The 24,435-nt window shown below is 39.8% G+C and overlaps 1 protein-coding gene across 3 annotated transcripts in view; it reads right to left on the reverse strand.

Annotated features, from left to right (window-relative positions):
• Positions 1 to 24,435, reverse strand: part of LOC134529344 (peflin) — a 37,000-nt gene that overhangs the window by 10,125 nt on the left and 2,440 nt on the right. For 2 of the 3 annotated variants that reach the window (XM_063363305.1, XM_063363307.1), the window contains exons 2-3: positions 4,974 to 5,193; positions 1,002 to 1,145 (exon numbers count right to left, since the gene is read on the reverse strand). In XM_063363305.1, coding sequence (XP_063219375.1) covers positions 1,002 to 1,145; positions 4,974 to 5,190 — 361 coding nt within the window. In that variant the 5' untranslated portion in view covers positions 5,191 to 5,193. Of the gene's footprint in view, positions 1 to 1,001; positions 1,146 to 4,973; positions 5,194 to 11,465; positions 11,545 to 24,435 lie in introns of all 3 variants that reach the window. The other variant, XM_063363306.1, reaches the window with a different exon arrangement.

Genomic DNA, 24,435 nt, shown 5'->3' on the forward strand with positions numbered 1-24,435 from the left:
TGAGTAGAAAAATAGTCTTTACGATTTGATAGTCAGCTATCACGAAAGGACAATCTTACATAAAATAATTACTAACACTACAAACAAAAGTTAAATTCACTGCAAAATTTTACTGGCTTAAATTTATGGATAAGAATTCTGTTGTGGACTAATTTTGCACATGTGTTGTGCACAACCATGTGCACTCACTTATGTTTTAGAATTGTTCGCCCAGCTTTATTATACAGTTAAGAAAACTTTAAGGAGCAAGTAGTAAGATAAAAACTTCTTATAATGAGGTTCAAAATAAGTGATAACTTTGACTAGTAAGCAGGTTAACTGAGAGTTGCAAAATAAACAGGTTTAAATAAATCGTCTAGCAATCAAATTTATCTGGTTTAAAGAAAACTATCCATCCTACTTACATACTGTAAAGTACCTTTTATAAAGTCATTACGGTAGGTCACTTGAACAAACTTTATTTTAGTTAGTGGTTGGTAGCCGAATGTTTGCAGGATGGCCGGTATCCTGCTGGCCCGCCACTTTGTAGGGATGTGACTGGCCTAGTGAGGTGGTCCGTCACACCATGCGACAAGAGGGGGGAAGCCAAGAAATAGGACTCAACCCTTTAAGACATTTATTGACAATAGTAGTCTGGCCAAGTATTTGTTTCTGTGGGGGCCCAACAAACATGAAACACCACCAAAGTATACATCTGTAAGATTTTTGCACGTAATCAGCCTGAACCATTGTGTTACTTTTGTGAAAAAAATGTTCTGGTTCATAAAGAATTTTAAATGAATAGGAAATATTACACACCTTTAACTTAAAGAAATGAAATATGAGGCCTAAAAGCGAATAATTAGCATAGCTTTCATAATCATAGGTACAGAGTTACATGTTACACTAGCAAATATAATATCTCCAGTGACTTCGGGACGGGCTTTTTTATTTCATTGCGAGTGATATAAAAATAACTGAGCTTAACAGTTTATTTCAGAAAAGTAATAAGGGATTGTTACCTTGAGACAGTTCAGATTCTTCAATAGAGCCAGAGCTATCTTGATCAAAGGCTCGGAATGTTGCTAGCCACTGGTTAATGTAATTATACAACAAAGAAAATTCATTGATGCCAATTGTACCAGTCTTATCAGTGTGAAACATGCCTGCAAGAAGCCCATAAATATACATTTCCATTGTCACTATGGTGTAACCTAAATACAAACTTGGAAAATATAATGTGCTTTGGAATGTTACTAAATAGAATTAAGAATTTTAAGCAGTTTGATATAAAATATGAGTAATGAACTGAATTACAAACTTGTTTTTAGAGAATAAGATGATGATAACATTCATCAAAGAATGGTTGATAAAAAACATAGAAAACCAAAAATTAACATATGTGTTCTCAAATTTTATTACAAGCCATGGCATATCAAACATGTATTAATTTGTCACTCAACATTATAAAAAAAACCAGTGATGTGGAAACATTTAACCTTGGTAATGAGCCAATTCACGTGTTCTCATGTTCATGTTACAAATAAACTAATATGTAATACAAAACTCTGACACAAAATTTAAAATAGAATTCTTTAAAATAATGCCAAATGTTAAAAAGTTAACTCTTAAATAAAATATTCGCTTTTCAAATACCAAAATTTCTGGATGCATATCATACACATACTTTCTGCGGCCAATGATAGAATTTTCTGCCTGAATCATAAATGTTGCCACCATCAAATGCAGATAGCAGCTACAGATGAGCAAAATGTTTTTTTTTTTTCAATACCAGTTTTGGCAGTTATGGTTCCAATTGAATAACTGGATATTTATATGGTTAACATTACCAGTTATTGGGCACAAAGGTCTGTTTTCAATCATTCACTATTCCAATTGCAAAGAGCTACTAAAAATCATTACAGCCATCAAAATTATGATGTGATTTTAATACTGGCATTGTAATTATCATTTTCATTCAAAAGAAAATAACATTTTTTCACGGTTGAATGTATTATATAAAATTTGATTGAAGCACCTTATTTATTTGCATAATTTCAAAGAAATTTCTACTGGCTGGATGAATAAAAATTTTTTATATAATTTAACTCATATTCCTATAGGCTACAGCATATTGGCACACACATGAAACAACATTACACTGTTAGTCTGTTAAAACCAAACAATTATGAAATAATGAATAACTACCACTTCCTGATAGTTGTCAAATAACAGAGTATTGTTAAAATATTGAACACAAGCATAGAACGTTTATATCAATCGTGAGTAGGGAACTGTTTATTTTGATCACAAGCAGAGAACTGTTTCTGTCAATCGCGAGCAGAGAACTCTGGCATAAAACATTACTTTGAAGATTTGCTATTACTTGAAGAACTTAAAAAGTCCTTAATTACTTGTCCAACTTAAAAATGTCAAATGCTAAATGATTATTTTATAACCGAGAACTGTGTGAAGGGACAGTGTGGTATATAGTTTTGTTCAGAAAATAGTTGTTACTGTTTGAGAATCGGTACTATTAATAGCAAGAACTGGTCTTCCACTAATGAAATGCACATATCATGATACCTAGCGGCAGCACAAGAGTTGAAGTAACAGTATTATATTTGCTCACTAGATTAGGTGATGTGTGCTGTTGCACAGTTGAGAATTAGATTCACTTTCTTTGATAACCCGTTATCAGAGACCCAGCAATGTACCAAAATGGTTATTGTTTTATAAATGTTGTATATACTGGTTATTGTAAATACCACCAATTTCTAATAGCAGCATGAAACAACAGGAAATTTTAAACTATTAGAAACAGCTCTAATAAAACCCTAGCTTTGAAACTGATTTTTGATAAGAAATTTTATTAAAATACTACCCATATTGTTAAAATTCACTATACAGTATATACAATAAAGTTTCTGCATACATTAGATGATATGCTTCCATGGCATTACCAAATTATTAACCTGAAACATTTTAAAACAAATATTATAACAATAAGTAAATGTTTACAAGTTTATTTTGGCTTAAATGACTGAAATCAGTCCGTAAATACTTCCTACAAACAAAACTAAACCTTATTGAGCTATTCAACAATATTATGATTATATTATGTTATTAAAAAGTAAAAATTAAAATTTCCTTCGAGATTTGAACCATGTCCCTTGAGATTAACAAGTATGTGCTCTACCACTGTGCTATTAAGCCAATATGGACGTTAGAAAGAGAATATGTATTATAATCATGGTTCTGCCAGTTTTCTGAACATTTTAAAACTTGAGATTACTTTTTACTATGACTATATTAGTTAACCAAATATATTCCAGGGTATCTTCAATATCATAATGTTTCATTTGCTACACCAATACTTTTGGTATGTACCCTAATGTTTACGAAAATTAATTTAAATGGGTTTACGTTGCTACAAGAGGGTCTGCCATCTTAATTGCACATTTCTGTTTATTGAATCCATTCCATTTTCACAAAATTACTCCTACCAAATGTCATATACTGAGAGCTACAATGATTACACATCAAAATTAAACATAGAAGTAAAGTCAGATACCTATTCAGAGGGCCAAATCGACTCAGATCCAAGGTGAAAAATTTATAGGAGCAGCAGAAAATAAACACTAATATTTGCATAATTAGTCACAGAAGTGTTTGACAATGAAAGTGTGCCTGACATACTGTGCCCTTTATATATAAATCTGACTGTAATTGTCTCTTTACATGTGATATAATGGTATTGGCACATTTATGGTCACGTTTTGGACTTTTTTCAACAATGATGGGTTACTTTAAAATACTTATTTTGTTTGTGATGGTACACAAATAAGTACACATATATACATATATAATTTTTTTTTGTGACACAGGAAGGATGCAATTTTAGTTTGGGCACATAGGAGCAGCTATAACATATTAAAAACCCAGCCTTGGCTGCACGCACGCAAGAGCTGTACCAGGTCTATATACGGTTTGCGTGAAATTACGTGGTGGCCGGAATTATATCCAATGCACGCCCATCAGCATAGTGGCTGGGGCTGTATATGGTACATGCCTATAAGCAAAATGGCAAAAGTTGTACCTGGTCCGCACCCATTAGCCTGATGGCCAGGGCAATTCCTGGTGTGCATGCATCAGCGTTGTGGCCGGGGCTATACCCGGTGCTAATGCATCTATGTGGTGGCCAGAATTATATCCAGTACGCGCCAATCAGCATGGTGGCAGGAGCTGTACACGGTGCATGCCTATCCGCATGGTGGCCAGGTCTGTACCAAGGATGCACCCTTCAAGTGGTGGCCAGGTCTGTAACTGGTGCACGCTCATCAGCGTGTTGACTGGTGCTATACCTGGTGCACACCCATCAACGTGGTAGCCTGGGCTGTACCTGGTGAGCGTCCATCAGCATGGTGACCTGGACTATACCTGCTGCACACCCATCAGCTTGGTGACCAGGGCTATACCTGTTGCGCGCCCATTAGCGTGGTGGCCCAGACCATAACTTGAGAGCATCTATCAGCATGGTAGCCTGGAATATACTTTGTGCACACCCATCAGCATGGTGGCCAGGGCTATACCTGGTACACTCCCATTAGTGTGGTGGCTGGGGCTATACCTGGTACACTCCCATTAGTGTGGTGGCTGGGGCTATACCTGGTACACACTCATCAGCGTCTCTTAAACTATTCCGGAATACATTTTGTAAACACCAATAGTCATAACAAGATATAAAAACACCTTTAATTTTTTTAATTAGGAAAACTGTTTTGGATCAAACTTTGCGTTAATTATTTTTAACATTTTGTTGGTTCTCTAAACCTTATGTGGTGAAAATGGGCCTCCATTCGACTCAACTCCTTGCCAAGTAGTTCACTATATCATTAGAATTCACATTAAATTAAATAAATTACCATAAATCTCACTGTCTCAAAAATTAATATGATAGAAACTGCCACATAAGAAAGATATTTTAAACTCACCAATCATCAGCTCACACACTGTATCACTGAAGTGCTTGCCTTGCCCATTGACAAGTGCTGACTGCAGCTCCTTGCTGGTTATCTTGCCAGAGTTATCTGTGTCGACAGCTTTGAACCACTGCTCTACCTCAGGGTTGACAGCAGTAGGCTGTCCCTGGCCACCCCAGTATCCCTGACCAACTGGATGTCCTGCCATTGGTTGACCTCCATATCCCATTGCCTGAACAACACAACACAATAGCATTACTACTGGCATGAAGACCTTACATCATTATCACCTTGTGGTACAACTCTTTTGTCATTAAAGACTTAAATTACATAAAGGTGAGTAACCATTAGTAGTGTACCTAAATTGTTTAAATACACTGACATCAATCACACCCTTCCTTAAGGCTCAGGCTCAGATGCAATTTTTATTTTTTGTTGTTACTCTTTTTAACACTTTGGGTGCTGCCGACATAATATTACGTCGCCACAATCTTTGTGAAACCTGCTAGCGACGTAATATTACGTCATCTAATTCCAACACAGAAATGTGTATTTACAACTAATATTACAACGTCCGCATTCTTTAGAAACATTTCTAATTTCTTTAGTTTACTGTTTATATTTTGACAGATTATTGTTTATAAATAAATATTATATTTTGTTGCTATTTTGTGTCTGGACATGTGCCTCTTAGCTTTATTCTATCGGCACATATTAGTTCTGTTTCCTAGTTTACACGTCTTGATCTAGATGGCACTAATGCACTTCATTTACGGTCAGTATTTCGCTCCATAGAATGAGCTAGTGTTTGAGTAATCCGTAGCAATACATATTTTAGCCACTAGATAGTAGCTCTGTGTTGAAAAGAAAGGCAGGTGAATACTACAACTACTGCTTTATTTGTACATTCACACAGCTGTTTCCTTCGTTCGCACTGTATTTTGGTATGTTTGCGTGGGACTTTTGGTTTGTTCGGACGACAGTTCTGCTCGTTCGCGTGGCATTTTCAGGAATGCAGCATGATTCTAATCAGGGTTGGCACGTTTAAAACCAAATGTTTAAAACAATATGTTCAAAATTGTTTTAAACAATACACTCTGAATAAAACAAGTTAAAAACACAATGTTTAAAACATTCTGTTCTAAACATGTTTTTTTATATGTATTTTAAAAAAAGTTTGATTTCTTACGAAAACGAAAACTGCATATTGACATTTTCATCGAAAGCATCACTGTCTCATTGTAAGTCACCAATTGTGATAAATATCCAGACTAGTATGAGAAGTTTTGAAGTGAAACACATTCCTCACGTAAACATAAAATACCAGCACTGCTTGGGGTCAAACCAGTCATACCTTTTAGGGTGCCAGTTCCACTAAGTTCATCTAACCTAATTAAAATCTGTTTTTGTTAGTTAAGTGCACGGAAAACAGTTACAAGTTTGGCAGCCTTCTCGGTTCCTAGCCGGTTCCTTACAGTACTATGCACAAACCCGAATGTGGAGAAAAGACGTTCAATACCAGCTGACGAAGCCACTGCACTGTGTAACTGATGTGCCAGGTTCAAAGTTGCATGATGAGTACTTTTCTCCAAAGCCATCCACCATACTAGAGGTTTAATCTCTTTTAGTGTTACAGGACTGAATAAGTACTCCTTGAAAGGTGAACTTTTTGCCTTGTACTTAATAATATCCGGAATGGCTACAGTCAGGGAAAACCGGGCAATGTCAGGGAATTCCATATTCAAAAATGTGTAGCAATATACCTTACACCTGATGGGACTTCTGCTGAAACCAAATGTGCAAAACATATTCTGGTGGTTTTGATTAAAATTAATATTAAAAACAAAACAAAAAGTTAAACTTAAAAAACTCTTTAAAACATGACAAACTGTTTAAAACAAAAAAAAACAGTCTAAAACAATAAAAAAAACAATTTTTTTTTATTTTTTAAAAAAAAAACTGTTTTTTCTCCAACCCTGATTCTAATGTTTGTGAGTGGCATGATAGTGATGATAATCTGAAGAACAGTGAAGATTATACCGAGCGAGTGAAGCATCTAGTGATTCTGTAATAAATGTAACAATTTAATTTTGGACCAAATAAATTAATTATTTATGTTTACTTATTTTATATGAAACACAATAGTATATGTAACAATTTCATTCAAAAGAATTGAATTTTTATTATTTTTATAAATTTTTATATTTTTTCCACATTCTTCTGTCAAAGTAGAGTTGCAAAAATAAATAAAGCTGCTTCTGCTACTTGTGATGTTCGAAAGAAACAAGGAAGTGGGAAATCCAGAGGAACATTAAACCATCACATGAGAAGGGAAAAGACTCAAGATCAAGATGGCTGGAGAGATTCAGATCAGATACCTAACATAAATGTTTTCACTGGACATTCTGGTATGACTGAAGAACCGGAACTAGATGCCAATAGTTCATTGCCGGATTTTTTTAATTACTTTATTGACAAAGATTTCATAAATCACATGAATGAGAAAACTAATTTGTATGCTCGGCAGGTTATGCAAAAGAAGAGGGCACTGAATCAAATTTCTCCACATAGTAGGTTGCATCTGTAAAACAAAATGATGTGCAGAAATTTATTGCAGTGATACTTCACATGAGAATCAGTGAATATCCATCAATTGCAGACCACTGAAGCACAGTGTCCCGCCTCGTCACTCTCACCTGATGACTGAGGTGAACGAGTGGATCTTTTGGTTCCAGAAGGTAAAACAATGATTTCGTCCAGACGTTAGTTTCTCTGTTTTTATTTTACTTTTGGTTATTTGTAATTATATAATATAGAGCTACATAATGTAAGTGAATTAACTGAAAACATATACAACATGGAATTAAGATAATATTAATACAAGAATGGGCCGGCCCTTATTAAAGAATTAACTTAAGTTGAATAACAATAATTAATTAGAGTTCATAACAATAAACACATTAAATTATCATAGTGAGGTTCTTTATTTCAGATCGAAGAAACGTCGTGGTTGAATGCTAGTCCAAAAAAAGTTTAAAAAATAATTGAAAGGCTGGTGTTTTGGAGATTGTTGGATGTAGTGGGACAGCTGACGAGACATCAGAGGGCCTGGGTCATCTGCCCTGTGGAGGCTTATCTGGTCCTTGGAAAAGTACCCGGTCCCTGTCAAACAGGGTGATGTCTTCCAGGGTCTGCCCGCTGGTTGAGCAGACGAGAGCGACGCAGATGATCCACGATTCTCAAAAAAAAAAATATTATCTACGATGACTTATACATGACTACTTTGGCTAGATTTACGTGGACTGACTAACCCCTAAACACTACTATGGTGGGAAACATCCCTTGTCTAATCGGATAACATCTTAAGAGAAAAACACGGCGAGGCGTCCCGATGTTGTCTGGTTCGATGCATTCAGTCCTGAATCGCAGCGCGCAGTGAGCTTGGGGCGGCCAGAGACTTGTAATTAAAAGCGTCATTAACGAAAAAAAGGTGGGGTGGCTTCGGCTCTCGAACCAAAAGGTTCCGAACATTACCGAGGTACTTGTCGAGGAAGGCAGACTTCGATATCGATAAGTAGAATTAATATATTAATTGACAAAAATGTACCAAAACATGAATTCTTAATATTTATATGTGTGGACCCACAATTGAACAAACACGGAATAATCAAAAGAATAATTTTAAATGTACTTAAACATTTTAAAAATGTAATGGTAAAGTTGCTAATTTGCAAGTAAAAATACCAAAGACACAAAATGTTCATGGAATGTACAGTGTTTCAGACATTTCAAAATGCTCATATCATGTCTACACACACAACCCCATACAACAATAAAAATAAAAACTTAAATAGGTAAACAAAATCACTCAAAACATTTTAAGGCTGTTGCTTGGTAATTGAAGAGTTTTCATTTTCTAATAGTTGGGGTTTCCTTCTGAGCCTCTTTTTTATTTCTTTACTTGCAATGCTTCAACCATTTATGATTATAGCTAGGCTATAATCAAACCACACCATGGAAGTTACAAGAATTTTTCTGCCCATTGCTCGCATCAATTAGTCAAAATTGCCGAGCTATCTGTCTCAATGTACATCAAAGCCAGATCAGTGTGTGGTTTTGTTAAATGCTGTCTTGTCTGTCGTGTTTGCGATGTGACAGAGTTAATAATTACAGGAGAAAACAAATTTTTTTTAAACAAATTATATATATATATATATATGTATTATCAGCAAGGGAGAAAGTGTGTTGTTTCATAAGTATGTATAATAATTCCTGAAATATTTTTGATTTCCTTAACTTTTCCAGGGTACCTGTGATTTCGTGACATTTCCAGGTTTTACCTGACCGAACTTATCCCGGCCAATCTTGAAATATTGTTAGAGCTTCTCTTGTACTTCAACACTAACTTTCCTGTTTAAACATTTAACTAACCACAACAGATGTATTTTAATTTTTGTTAACTTTTTATGACTTTTTTAAACTAATAAAAATACTTCATTTTACAGTAATTTGACGAGAATGAAAACCAAAGTGTGATATACATACATATATATGGTGATTTTTTAGAATTAGTCAGGCCAGGAGTGGAATAGGATTGAGGGAAAGATACTGAATGTGAGAAGAGGAAAAGACATGAGGAAGACGCTTCAGAAATTGGGAGAGAAGAACGGTGCGAGGGGGGGAGGGGGGGTGACTCCTTGCCATCAGGCAGAAACCCCATCGCAAGTGTATCAATCAATCAACAGTCATGTATGTTTTGTATAAGCTTTATGTTGACTACATATTCCTGGAAATTTCACTAATGGTTAAATTAAATAGATGTCACAATACAAAGTTTCTTTCTCATTCTTGTTCAGAAAAGTGTGACCAAGTGTGTACACAAAAATTTTATTTAATTAACTTACTGGCCTTGAGTATATTTTAGATCTAATACATATAAATAATCACTCCAAATATTATGTGTTCCACCAAATTATACTGTTAATGCCAGAAATTGTATGAATTGAACTTTTACACACATAAAATTGTGTAAAAAAATAATGTAGATTTTATATAAACACTCATACTAAGAATAAGAGAATATGTTAATTATAAACTAATGCTCGTTAGTAGTAATAAAAGCTTGAAAGCTAAAAATTTGTAAGAAGAAGTTTTTGGTAACATAACAATTAATTATAGTGGTATCTTGGATGATTTGCAGTCCATCCTGATCCTGACATTCCTTCAGATAATGGGAAGTCATACCTTCAGTATAACATTATATATAAAAGTGGGTGAGTGTACTTATGTACACGCGTGAGAAGTTCTACTTCTTTGGCATCATTAAAAAATAGTTTTTAATTGCATGCAAATAATTAATTACAATAAAATAATAAAAGGGCTGAAAAAAGATAGTCAACAGAATCAAAGTTCAGTTTAAATTTGAAAAATTAAATAAATAAAATTTAGAGAATAATAAATATATGACATATTTGTACTAAATATTATAAGATTCTTAATTTAAATATTTATTATTGATTATTTAATATTTTAAAAGAAAACAGATATATTTAATAATAAATTCAAAAATTTAATTTAAGTTTACTCATTTTTTAAATATTTATAGTTTTCTTAATTTAATATTCACTTTTCATTTTTATCCAAAAGTTTTCATTAAATTTGTTCATTTATTTTTATAAATATTTATTATTTAATGAATTAATAATAAATATTAAAAATTAATATTTTAATTTGATGTTCGATTTTAATTTTTATGACAAATTTTTTATTAAATGTTTTATTACATTTATTTCTTTATTTTATAAATATTAAATAACCAAAAATAAATATTTAACATTAATAATTTAATAATATTTTGTATTAATTATATTAAATAATAATATTTTAATTTATATCAATAAATAATACATACGGATAGTTAACCTCAATTATATTGGAGCACTTGAAAAAGTATAAAGGCACAATTTTTTTTTACTAATATTTACGAATAGTAAAGAATATTAATCCAAATATTCAATTTAAATCACTACTGAATATAATTTATTTATTAGCACATATATAATTTGCACTTATATGAAACTAAAATACGTGTTGTGAATGTAGAAACTAGAAACATGTGGATAAATATTATAAATATGAAAACAGTGATCAGAGGCGATGAGCGTGCCAACATGCGCGACTAATATAGGTTCTATTTATATTTTGTTGGTAGCTTTTTTTCGAGACTTAATGAGCGGTTTAGCGGCCAGCTTCAACCTGTTAATTTTGTGTTACAGTGATGCGCGCGCATCTTAAAATTTCACTCTCATCATTTTTTCGTAACGCGCCTAAAGAAGTATAACTTCAATAATTCAATAGTGATCGTACAACTTTGATTATTTCCTTTGTTGCTGATTCTGCATGCTGTGTTTGGTTTGTGTATGCCTTGTAGATAGAACATATGCACTCAAATAATAGTTACTTAACTATACATTTACTTTGATACATAGAATAATACATGCTTACTTGCATAGACAGATCTTTTTTACACATGTCTAAGATCACACTGTGAGCATAACTCTCTTGATCAAGGAATTCATACTGCCTGGAACAACAATTATGAGACACTTTTGGCACAGTTATAACTGTCTCTCAGATTAACATTAGTAGCTCCTGCAGATGAATCAGTGTATGATTTTGTTGGTACCAACACAGGAGTGAACACTCAAAGAATAAAAAGAGTTGGATGTGATATGAGTCAAAATATTCCTCTATACGCTTGGTATTCTAAATTTTGTTGGGTACCTCACAGAATTTGTGTTCTGTCAGAGGTATTCTGACTAATGTCAACATCTGCATCATTTCTTGCTTACAGCCAAAAATCTGTAAGCACATTTTGAATTTCAAAATAAGTGATATTTTGTTTTGTAATGTACATGTTGATTTACATTTTTTAGATTGTGTTTCATTAGTGGGGAGGTTTTAAATTAAATAAATAAGCCACATTAAAAATAATGCAAAACTGTTAAATTGTCTGAATACATATAACAAACTTAAGGTTATTATCCCCAGTGAATTCTGTATAACTCCGCAATTGTGAAGGGATTTGAAGTCAATGAAAATTGTGTGTAGTTAATTGAAAACAAATATTCTTGGAAATTGAAATTATTAAAATTTTTGTTATTAAATTCTAGCATTAATATTTTCTTGCTTTCAATTATTTTCACCCAACATAATCTTTGGACTTCATTGCCCTTACCACTAGAAAAATTTATAGAATATTGTGGAGATTTTAAAAATCAGTTTTGAGGGATAATCAGACAGTAGTAGGTAGTACTGAATAAAAACATTTAGTACTTATCTAAATTATAAATGATTAAGTAGAAAAACAATGACATTACAAATATGTTATATTTTAGTTCTACTAACCATTGTGGTGGTTGTAAGCTTTTAATTACCTTTAAAAAATTTTCCCGTTGGTTGAAGAGGTGTAGTCAAGTACTTCGTTAGCATTTTTTTAACTCAGTGTGTGTTTTTCTTTGGGTAGTAGTTGTGTCATGTGGGGTAACTTATTAATTATGGAAACAGTTAACGGCTGTGTACCTGACAGCAACTATAAAGGTGTCAGGTTACATATATTTGAATTCATTTTAAATTTTTAAATATTTTGTGTTATGGCATTTTGTGTTGTTTGTATTTTACGAAGTATTTGGACCAACAGTGTGGCAAACTTCAATTAAATTCATTAAGGTTGGGGATGAAGGCAAGTATTATCAAATTGACTTCCTTGTTCACTTATCACTTGGTGTGTTGATTCCTAAGTTAAAGCATTAATTAGCTGGGAGCAGATATGTATGGTAGTTCATAGAGAATATGTCAATATTGTACTGTTGTATTTTATGATATAAACATGGTTGGTGTTTCTGGGTGTATGGCATGATGCAAGACAGAAAGTACATCGGTAAGGTCGGCGAATTCCTCATTAAATTGAGGATTCTAGTGGAATTTATATTTTGACTACAGTTCTAGGGGATCCTGAATCTCTCCCATTTTCTGCTCACAGCAAAGAAAATTTATGTGCCACTGACATAGGTAAGTGTTTTTGTTTGTTGAGGTTTTGTTATTAAATATAATACCCAGATCATGTGCATTTAATCCTGATAGCATTTTCCTGTATGCAATTATCATGTGGTACAAAATGCTTGCTGTTTAATCTAGTATGTCGAAAATCCTATCCAAACAATCCTGATGGCATGATACTGTAGGAAACTTGTTAGTGCAAAAGGCCTTGAAGTCTGCAAAGATTGTGTGTATTAGCAACTTCAAAATGAGTAAATTATATTGATGTAAAATTACTACATTGGCTGTAATATTTTTGCAATAGCTGTTTTTATAACTTTCCAGTCAATATTTGTCACAATTGTAATGGCTTTTACCCCACTATTTCCCTTGAACTCATGGCCCTGACAACTAGCGAGTTTCTCAGAATCCAGTAGCAATTTGAAAACACTTTTTTTTCGGGCAAAATAAAGAAACACCTATAGTACTCAAAAATACAATTATCTTAAATTTTTTACCATTAAAAAGCAGTTAGTTAATCTGTTAATCTAAAAAGTTACCCACCAACTTTTCAATATTTAATCTTTATTTTGGAATAGTTGCTTCCCAGGATATTCAGGAATCATAAGACGTATTAAAAAATAATATTTTTATTTATTTTTGGAAAAGAAGTATTGTAAAGAATTACTTCTGAGAATTCTGTTGGGACTGAAAAACACAAATAATTGTTTAGATTAGTGGCTTCTGCATAACAAAACAAACACTTTCCAAATATGAGCCTTTTTGGTTCTACTACTATTGTGGCGGTGGCAGTGTTGGGACAGGAGTGAGATTTGAATTACCTGCAAAAGGCATAAAGTTCAAATGGTGTACCTACTTCATTGGCATCTAGGTTTTTTTTTTTTGTGTTGTGTCAAGTGCGGTAAATTTTAATTATGAAAACTGTTAAATAACTTGTTTTATGTATGATAGTGTAAGTGCTTGCAACCATAAAGAAAGGTTATTTTAGGTTATTTTCAATTGATTTTTTTATTACTATGATATGGTTTGCATTGTTATAGATTTGTGTCATTTGTTATTTGAAGAAGTATATTTTGTCTCACTTAGTGGCTAACAGTTCGGGATGGAGGCAAGAATCGTCAAAAAGAGTTCACTCTTCACATACCATTTGGTGTGTTCATTGATAAGTAAAAGTATTATTCAGTTGGGAATAGAAATTGTCATTCATAGAGGATTCGTTGGTTTTGTACCACTCCAATTTTTGATTTAAGCATGGCTGGTGTTTCTATGAGTGTTTTGTATGTTGATAATGGGTTATGTGAGAAGTGTTACCTTAATGTATTTATATTTATGAGATACAGGAGTCGTGGTCTATTTTTTAAAATTTTTTGTAGATCATTGGGTGTTGTCTTGTGAGGTAAAGTGTAGAAAAATATGGGTGTGGTTATTGAATTGGCGGAGGACAGTGAATAATTTTGTTGTCAATGGACAACTACTACGCTTCTCTGTAAGACAGTTTAAAGGCTTCAAAAAATCTTTTCAAAATGGCACGTTGATTTCAGAAAGCCATATTTTTGTTAGACAGTTAATAAAATTATGTATTATTTACGTTGGGTAGCTCGCAAAAATCATGTTTCGTCAAAGATTTAGCTGATTGCTAACATCTCCATCATTTAGGTACTGCTCACGGCAAAGATGATGTACGCACCACCAACATTGGCAAGTGTCCAAAGAGGCATGATCCTGTAGTACCTGATGCTTGCTGTTTTAATTTAAAATGTGTAGCAGCAAACCACGGTCTGATTACCATTTTTGTTTTGCTGGGTGGATCTTTAGGTTTCACAATGTTATTAGTAATGAACAGAAACAAGGTGTCATTCCATCTGAAATATAATTACTCCATACTGAGTAAACTTATAGCAGAGACAAGAGAATATTAACGTACAATATTAATTACATTCTTAAACAGCTCTCAGGTATATTCAGAAAGAAAGAAAATAAGTTATGGGCCGGCCGTACATGAAACTATCAAAAGTTTCATTTACTAAAAATACATAAACCAATAAAAAAATACAAATATATTTAAACTATCCCAGCATATATACTTAAAGTCCATAAATTATGTTTATCTAATGAACTGCATCTGACGACGTAATTTAAAGAAAGTTCAGAGAGGGTCAAAAGATACAGAAACACCGGAGGTCGAGGCTTCGTTTCCCGGAGATCACGCGGGAACATGATACCAGGGCGCTTGTGTCCTGTTGAGGAAGGGAGATGAAAATGCCAATTTGGCGTCCGGCTCTCGGACCCTGTCTGGAACAGTCCGAATCAAAACTGATCAGAACTTGTACACAGACAGTATACGGGGCAGAAAATGCCCGGAAAAGTTAAGGGGGTTGGGGGGGGGGGGGGGGGGGGGTTGGGGAAAGTCGCGGATCGTCACTCACCAGACAAGGGAGTTGGCTTCTATTTACAGATGCGTCGCCCACCAGGAACTGGATCCCGCGAATACGCGGCTGGCGCGGTCGTTTTCATCATTTCAAAAGAAATAATTTAAAAGAAAAATAACTATTACACTTTGTACTATGCAGACGGACTAAACTACTTTAAAAAGTTTATAAGGATAGCATCCCTTATTTAGGCGACTACATAGTCGGTTGCGGCCGGATGGAAGACTTGCAGTGTCTCGTCGACTCGCCGGTAATCGCAAAATGGTCCGTCTGCAGTCGCGACGCTAAGTATCCCACGGAGAACCGCGTCTCGTAATTAAAAGTAACTGTTCTATCAAAAGTGGTGGGGGGGGGAGGGGGACTGGGAGTCCGGACCGAAAGGTTCCGAAGTTCCCCGAGTGGGCATCATAAATAAAAAAACTCTGACTGATGTCTCGAAGTTGGTAGCACTGGCCAACTTTAGCTCTACCTGTTGAGGGGTGTCTGAAATAAAAAAAGAATCGACTCGCCCAAGGCATCTGCTTAAACAAGGGAATAAAGGGGCAGTCAGGTGCTACACTCTGGCGGCCTACAGGGTAAGTTGGCTGGGCAGTTAGCGAGTTTGCCGCTAGATATCGTGTGCTGTCCATCTTGGCACACACATTTTTTATGCAAGGCGTCCTTGGAGACGGTCGCTGTCTGCTGGGGTTTCTGACCGGTCATTGGTCTTAGGTGAATTCTTAGAACCGAGAGGGAAGGGGGGTGGACAAAAGTGCAACGACGCTGGGAACAAGCATCCATGACGTGCTTTTCGACGAGAGAACCTAATACGTATTCGTGACAGTAAAGGCTATGGTCAGCTCGCCTCTGAGAAATGGTAACAGCTCGTCCAGAGCTGCTGTATGCAGTTTTAGTCATGAAGTGAAGTAACGTTACAGGCCTGGGACGTGCCTGTAAGCGAGGGAAATTTCAAACTGGCAGCCAACAAAGTCTTAGATCTGCAAAAGATCCTATAGGTCTCTAGGAAAAGGTGCTTCAGACTACTGGCACAAAGTTTAACTTAGGGGAGTACACCAGCCTAACAAAGTGTAAATCACCCTTTAGTAACCAAATTTTAGAGCAAATAAAATTTCCAAAAATTATTTAAAATTATAATAAAAATTTAAAACAAATCGTGTCAAAATACGAAACTTCCGGCACAAATGTCAAAAATCCTGAACCTTTGATCCTGATGCCTGATATTGTAGGAAACTTCGTAGTGGAAAAGACCTTCAAGTCTGCAAAAATAATATTTATCAGGTTGAAAATGAGTTATTATAGATGTAATACTCTTATATTTGCTGTACTATTATTGTACAGGAATTTTAATGATTTTAAAATAGTAGGTCATTCCATGTCAAGTGATCTAGAAAAAAAAATAATTGGTTGCTTGATCACTTAAAATAAAATGATTTTTTGTTTATTGATTCCTACATGATTACAGAGTCAAAACGACCAAGTTTAAAATTTTTATATTATTATGAAGTCTGATGGCAGCAATTTTTATTTTAAAAAACATGCTGATTTTTGCATTTGTGTTTGCGTTAACTTGTATTACTTCCAACTGGTGAACCAGATTATTCAGGAAGATACAGCCTTTATTACATCCCGTACACATTTAAGGGAAATTGTATCAAAAATAGCCAAAATCAAACTAAATTTTGACTTTAAAAATGACAAATTTTCAAAGACATGTCATTCACAAAAGAAATCTATCCTCCATATTACTTATGTGGGGATGTGTAACTAACTACCTTAATGCACTACATTTATAAAAAAATTTCAATCAGATTTGCTTCTTTTAAGATTTACAGGCTTTCAAAAACGGAAACTTTCAAATAAACCCAAATATTGACACCTTATATTGTAGTTGGAACAAAGTTTAAAAATCTGAAATTTTTACGGATAAACCCTCTATAGTGTAGGTATGCCCGTAAAAATTTAATTTTGAGATTTATCTACATGTCAAGTTAGAGGACCTTAAAATTCCCATAAAAAATTTACTTTTTGCAGAGGATGATGGAGCATTACATTTGATTATGTATTATTATCATCATTGATAAATTACAATATGATCTGATGTTATATTTATGATTAAATTTACATTTTAAATTAATGCCAACTTTCAATATATGCACCATCTGGCACACTGCCAATGTTTTTGAGTCATTAAGAGTGATACTTTGAAACACAATACAGCTACAATCTATTGCTTTCAGCAGCATATGGTAAATCACATTAAAAGGCATCATCAGCATATTAAAAAAGTCATTTATTTTTCTGATGAAGTTTCTGGTCAATGAAAGAACCATAATAAAGATTTTAATTTGGAAGCTGGGTGGCAATTTTTGGCTTAGTGTCTTGGTAAAAACATCTGTGATGGTGTGGGTGGTACCACAAAACAAGAGGTTACCAAAGCAAGTCTCTAGCGACCGTACACTAATCAAATATTGACACCAACAGAAATGTTTGAATTTTGTCAAGAACATTTAAAATGAATCACCTCCACTTATATAAAATATGACCAAATCATTCAACATCATAACAGTAAACTTCTTGATCGCTTTGAAAACTCTGTGAAAATTACAGGTACCTACAAGGAGTTTTCATTGTTTTGTTCCTGTGTCAGAGAGTAACCTGAAGTGCTTCATTACTTTACAAGCTATGGAATATGAAATTCATTCCACTACAACAGCTGTACAAATAACAATTCACACAAAAGATTCTATCACATGTGTATATTATGGTCAATGGTGGCTGGCAGAAGCGAATGACATTAGTGGTATAAATAATGATGTGATTGTAACATTTTATTACACTGCCAACCAAGGATAGCTTTTAAGAAAAAGGTGAAAGACCAGACTTTGGTACCTATGAACAATGTTTAAAGGAAATTAAATGTCTTAACTTAAACAACTACTTGAAGGACATAAAACAATTCCCCACAAATAAGTAAAGAAATATAAAAACTTTATAATAAATACAAATTAAGGTAGAATAGCAAACATGATCCAAGTGTTATAGTATATCAATACTTTTGTGATATGTAAGTTGTAAATAATATATCAATAATGTTACTTGGTAACAATGGTAGCCACAGTAAAAAATGTGTTACATATTAGTGACTAAAGAAGCCTCCGTATACTGTCAAACCGTAAGTGAAAATGAAATGTAGGCCCTATTCAAATTATTCCAGTTCATTAAACATTTTAAGTGTGTAAAACCTACTCAACATGTAAAAAATTTATGTTTTAATGTAATACGTGATAATAGTTGAGTTCATATTGACGTCGTACCTCCGTGCCTCTGGGTTAAAGCCCGGATCACAGCCCTGTCCGCAGCGCGCCGCGGCTTTGGGAATGACGTCACTTCCGCTCCGTGCGCGCGAGAGCAGTGCGCCGGCGTCCTGGTCTCCAGTCCCGTGCGAGCCACCTTCGAGGCTAGACGCGGCCGCGAGACGCTCCATAAACTCGCCGCTATTATCGCTTTTGGATTCTGTTCTATAGTGTGTATAATCTCTTTTTTATCGTTTTCTTTACCGTGTGCGTGAATGTTGTTTTGTATCTGGCGTGTCCGCAGGCCAAAACACGTGGACTAACACAACTAGCCTGCACCGCACATTTCTCCAGCGCGCGACGTCCCTCGGCAGCTACACGGGCCGGACGGTCCACCCCTGCCTCCCCGCAGGAGGCTGCTCTACGCGAGAGCTGGCGCCGGGCAACACTAGAAAACGGCCGAGCGACGTCCGCCACGTCTCCACGCATTCTACGGAGGCGGGTACGCGACATTTGGCGCCCGTATGTGTGGCGAACTGCAAGTCCACAGGAGAGCGCGTGCAGTGCGGGAAAAGAGTGTACATTGAGTGATCAGACAGCGTGAAAATCCACCTGGGACAATGGATGGATTCACTTATTCACCTAGACAGTACTTCTGATCTCATCAACGCGAGGACGCAACCATTCCTTTCCCACGTTTTCAACACCTATCAGTTTCACGGTTCAGCTGATAACGCATCGCCGTCTCCCGTCCCGCAACCGGATTATATTTCCCGTCGATTCACCACCACCCCCCTCCAACGGGATAACGCACCGTGGTACCCCCTCCTTTTTCACCCTTTCGCCGTTCTGCCATCGGTGATCTTCGGGGCGCGCCAGCGGTGTTCGGGCGGGCGCGGTGATAGCCTGCGCGGGCAGGCTGCGCAGACGGAGCGGCCACGTGGGCCCCGTGTTTGTAAACAATGCTGCCGCGCGGGTTGACAGTTACGTGCGCGACGTTTCAGCTACCGAAAGGAATGGACCTTGTGACAGGAGAGTGGCAGTGTCGGAACACGTGTACGTGCGCGCCACTGAGGCGCAGTGAGGTGAAGACAGAAACTGCTGAGGGTGTGTTGTTATGGGACAGGGATACATCATCAGAGCAGATGCATAGGGTAGCCCCGAACACAGCGAGTGCCGTGTACCGGGAAAAAGGGGGATGTGACGAGTGTAGAGGCTGCTCGGGCAACCGCGTCGGGTCGATGTTACCGAACCAGAATCCACCGTCGCCGAACCTAATTGACTGGGACACACCTACGAACTCGGCAGCGCCGCCAGTCGCGTACGCTGTGCGGGTTGCCACAGGGGCTGGGCGTATAGTGCTGCCAGAGTTTAGCGAGCTCGTGCACGAAGACCCACGGGAGTTTGTGCGGTGGTGTGAGAGGCGTATGTTACAGTGCAGTGTGCCGGTAGAGGAGTGGACCCAGCGCACAAGCGAACAGTTGCGTGGTAGAGCTCGTGAGTGGTGGACTCTGTGGGGGCGATACGATATGCAGTGGCGGGAGTTCTCCACGCGTCTCATGCAGCGATTTGATGACCACCAGGCAGTCTTGAGCTGCAAGGCCCGTTTCTACGGCGAGGCGCAGAGGGACACGGAATCGGTGCAGAGATTCCTGGCGGGCAAGTTGCAGCTATATCGTCGCATAGCCCCAGGGGAAGCGCCGGAGCAAGCGTTGCCGGACGTGACCGCGTTAGTGCGGGAAGAATTACAACCCTTCCTCAGGCCGTATTGCAACGGGTCTGTTGAAGAATATGTGCGACAGGCCGTAGCCACGGAGGGCAACCTGCAGCGCCTTCTGGGGCGACGGACAACTATGACCACTCCCGGACGAGAGCCCAGACACGAGTACAGAGCGCCCGCTCTCCCAGAGGGAGACATGCAGCTCGAACGTCCACGGCAGATGGTAGCACGGGCAATCGAAGGCCCACCGAGTGGCAGACGACAGACCACCGCACCAGAGTGGCGGAACGCGGGGAATCGGCGGGACGGAGGCCGACCACCCCAGTGTCGCCTTGGATGCCCGCAGGACACGTTCCATTGGCACCAGGACTGCCCAAGACAACAACAAAAACAACAACAACAACTGGCGGGAAACTGGCAGCAGGGGGTGTAGGACCAACAGTTCTGCCCCCCACACCACCTAACCTCCTTCCCGAAGCCACGGCCGAGACACGCATAACACTGGGACAGCTCACTACCCCAGACGACCGGCTGATGCGGGTACCCGTCACTCTGAACGGGAGACCGACGGCCGCTCTCGTAGATACAGGTGCGAGCCACGTGTTCGTGGCCCAACACTTGGTGCCGCCAGCGGACGTCACACCGAGACGTTGCGCGCTGCGCCTGGCCACGAGCACCGGAGTTGGGACAGCCATCGGGGACGCCATCATAACGGTGAGTGTGAGGGAGCTGGTTACCCAGACGGCAGCAGTTGTAGTAGAGGGACTCAGGGAGGACCTAGTGCTGGGACAGCCTTGGTTGGTAGAGCATGACACAGTGATAGCGCCGGCCTCTGGGCTAGTGAATGTTGGCAAACATGAGCGCCTGGCAGTGTATGCACTAGGTAGAGCACCACCTCCCCCGAGAGAGCCCACGAAGTTAGAAGATGTGGACAATGATGTACCCCCAGAGTATCAGGATGCATTCAGGCGGCTCATAAGGGAAAGGCAGAGCATCTTCGCCACTGCCGACCCACTCAGGCGCACAACGGTGACAGAACACCGAATCCCCACTATGCACGACCAACCAGTGTATGAGGCCCCCAGGGGATATGGTTTCCGCGAGCAACGGGTGATACGTGAGCAAGTGCACGAAATGTTGCGAGATGGTGTCATTGAACCCCCAACAGCGCATACAACTCACGCATCGTCCTTGCTGCCAAGAAGGATGGGACCATGCGCTTCTGTGTGGACTTCCGTCCCCTGAATAATGTCACCATTAGTTCTCCACCACCGCAGATCAGTGTGGACGAGGCCTTGGCAGGCCTGGGCAATGCACGAGTGTTCACGACCCTTGACTTACGTTCGGGGTATTGGCAGGTGCCAATACACCCAGGTGACAGAGAAAAGACTGCGTTCACGGTGCCGGATGGTAGACGATTTCAGTTCTGTGCCATGCCCTTCGGGCTCAAGTGCGCGCCGGCCACATTTCAAGCTATGATGGCCCGCGTACTGGAAGGGTACATTGGCCAGTTCGTGACAGCCTACCTCGACGACGTGATTGTGTACTCCAAGACCTGGGAGGACCATGTGCAGCACCTGTCCCTGGTCCTGGAGCGGCTCCAGATGCACCACTTGACCTGTGCCACACAGAAGTGTCACATTGGACGGAGAGAGGTGGAGTTTTTGGGGCATGTGGTGGATGCTGAGGGAAATCGTCCGCACCCGATGCACCTGGCGAAAATTGCAGAAGCTGAACCCCCTAGAACCCGCAAGCAGTTGCAGAAGCTCTTGGGCCTCGCCAACTGGCTGCGGAACTATATCCCGCAGTTCTCCACGCTCACTGCCCCTCTGACAGATCTTTTGTCACCACGACAGCGCTACCACTGGACACCGGCTGCACAGCAGGCGCTGGACAGCTTGAAGGCGGCTTTTCTCCGATGCCACACTCTGTCACGGATAAACCCCGAGAGGACGCTGTACGTGCAGACGGATGCGAGCGCCGAGGGGGTGGGCGCGGTGCTATATCAACGAGACGAAAATGGGGACAGGTGCATAATCGACTACGCCAGTGCCAAGTTCGGCCGCGCGGAACGGAATTACCACAGCAATGAACAGGAGTGCCTGGCTGTGGTATGGGCACTGAAGAAATACCGTCCCCACCTCGAGGGTAGGCAATTTGTATTGCGCACGGACAACCAATGCCTCACATGGTTGCGGACCCTCCAGGGGCGGAAAAGCAAACTCGTGAGGTGGGCGCTGTTTCTAGTCGTTCGACTTCGTTATGGAGCACGTTCCAGGAGTAGAAAACGAGCTGCCGGATGCCCTGTCACGGGACCCTGATGAGGGATCGTGCCTGAAGGACGAGGTATCTTGGGACGAGATACTGCCACCTGGCCGTGAGACGGATCACCACCACCCAAGGGACCCAACCTGCCGCCTGCTTGCTCTAGGTGTAGACGACGACCCGCCTCCTGCGGACATGGTCGAGCTGAAACGTCGGGTGCACGATGCCCAACGCACCTCTCAGGATGCTGAGCGCAGACGCGCGAAGCAAATAGCGGAACCATGTGAGACCTGGACTACGAGGGACGGTGTGCTCTACATACGAGGACTGGGACCCGATCAGGAGTGGCGCACCTATGTCCCACCGGAGGCACGTGAAGCGGTGTTGCGCTTTATGCATGATCACGACCTGGCCGGACACCCTGGGGCAGACCAAACACGGCGGGCGGTCGGTCAGCACTACCACTGGCCCGGCATGGCCCGGGACGTGCAGGAGTACGTGAGGACTTGTGAGATGTGTCAAGAGCGGAAAGCGCGGCGGAGCGACGGGATGGAGCAAAAACAGCCTCGCATTCCCACTACCCCTTTCCAGTCCGTCGCGCTGGATGTCATGGGGCCATATCCCCGCACAGCCCGGGGCAAGAGATTCCTGGTGGTAGTGACCGATCTCTTTACCCGTTGGGTAGAAGCTTACCCCACCAGCAATGTACGGGCCAACACCATTGGGACAATATTGCAAACGGAATTCTTCCGACGTTGGGGCTACCCGAGAGACCTGCTGACGGACAATGCCAGCCAATTCGTCGGGAGGCAGTGGCGGGAGATGTGCAACTCGTGGCACGTCAAACACCGGACCACACCTGCCTACCACCCCCGAGCCAACCCGACGGAAAGGCGAAACCAAGAGTTGAAAGTCCAGATGCGCATAAGGCTGGGTAGCGACCATACTAAGTGGGACAACCATCTTGCAGAGGCTCTGTTTTGTATCCGTCGCAGAACCAATGCAGCCACAGGAATGACCCCGGCGGAAATGGTCCAAGGCCACAATTTGCCCTTGCCAGGAGAATGGACAGCCCACGGGATAGCCGATGAAGAAGAAGATCCAGAGGAGCGCCGTCAACGGCGAGAGGCAGAAATGACAACAGCGCTCGAACACCAGAGGGCCTATACTCGCCAGATAACACCGCAGACGACCCGAATGCCACCGGAACTCCAACCTGGAGAACTGGTATACGTGCGCACGCAGCCTCTGTCCAGCGCGCCGAAGAACTACAGTGCCGGGTTGAGCCCCAGATGGTCGGGACCACACCCGATCCTTAAACGGCTAAGTAGGAGCACCTACCTAGTCCGCCTTGATGGACGGCGGGCGCGAAAAGTGCACCGAGACACCATACGGAGAACATCAGACCCAGGAGAAAATTTGGTCTCTGAAGATGTCACCCTGGTAGAAGTGGACGAAACGCCTACTTCCGACGACTCGATCACACCCCGAGGCATGCGGGGCCTGTTCCATGCCACCCCCAGCCCCGAAACAGCGACCCTGGAAACAGCAGGAAGCTCGGCCACAAGTCCGAGGCGACGCCGTCGGAGACGCACGACGCGGACACAGATCGATGACGTCACCGGGATGCCCGAGGCGGGCGCCGATGCGGCGGGCGAACAACCTCTGGTGACCGAGCCGGACGAGGAGGAGGCAGATGAGCCACTCTC

The sequence above is a fragment of the Bacillus rossius genome, chromosome 2, assembly GCF_032445375.1.
Source record: "Bacillus rossius redtenbacheri isolate Brsri chromosome 2, Brsri_v3, whole genome shotgun sequence".
Taxonomy (NCBI): Eukaryota; Metazoa; Arthropoda; class Insecta; order Phasmatodea; family Bacillidae; genus Bacillus; species Bacillus rossius.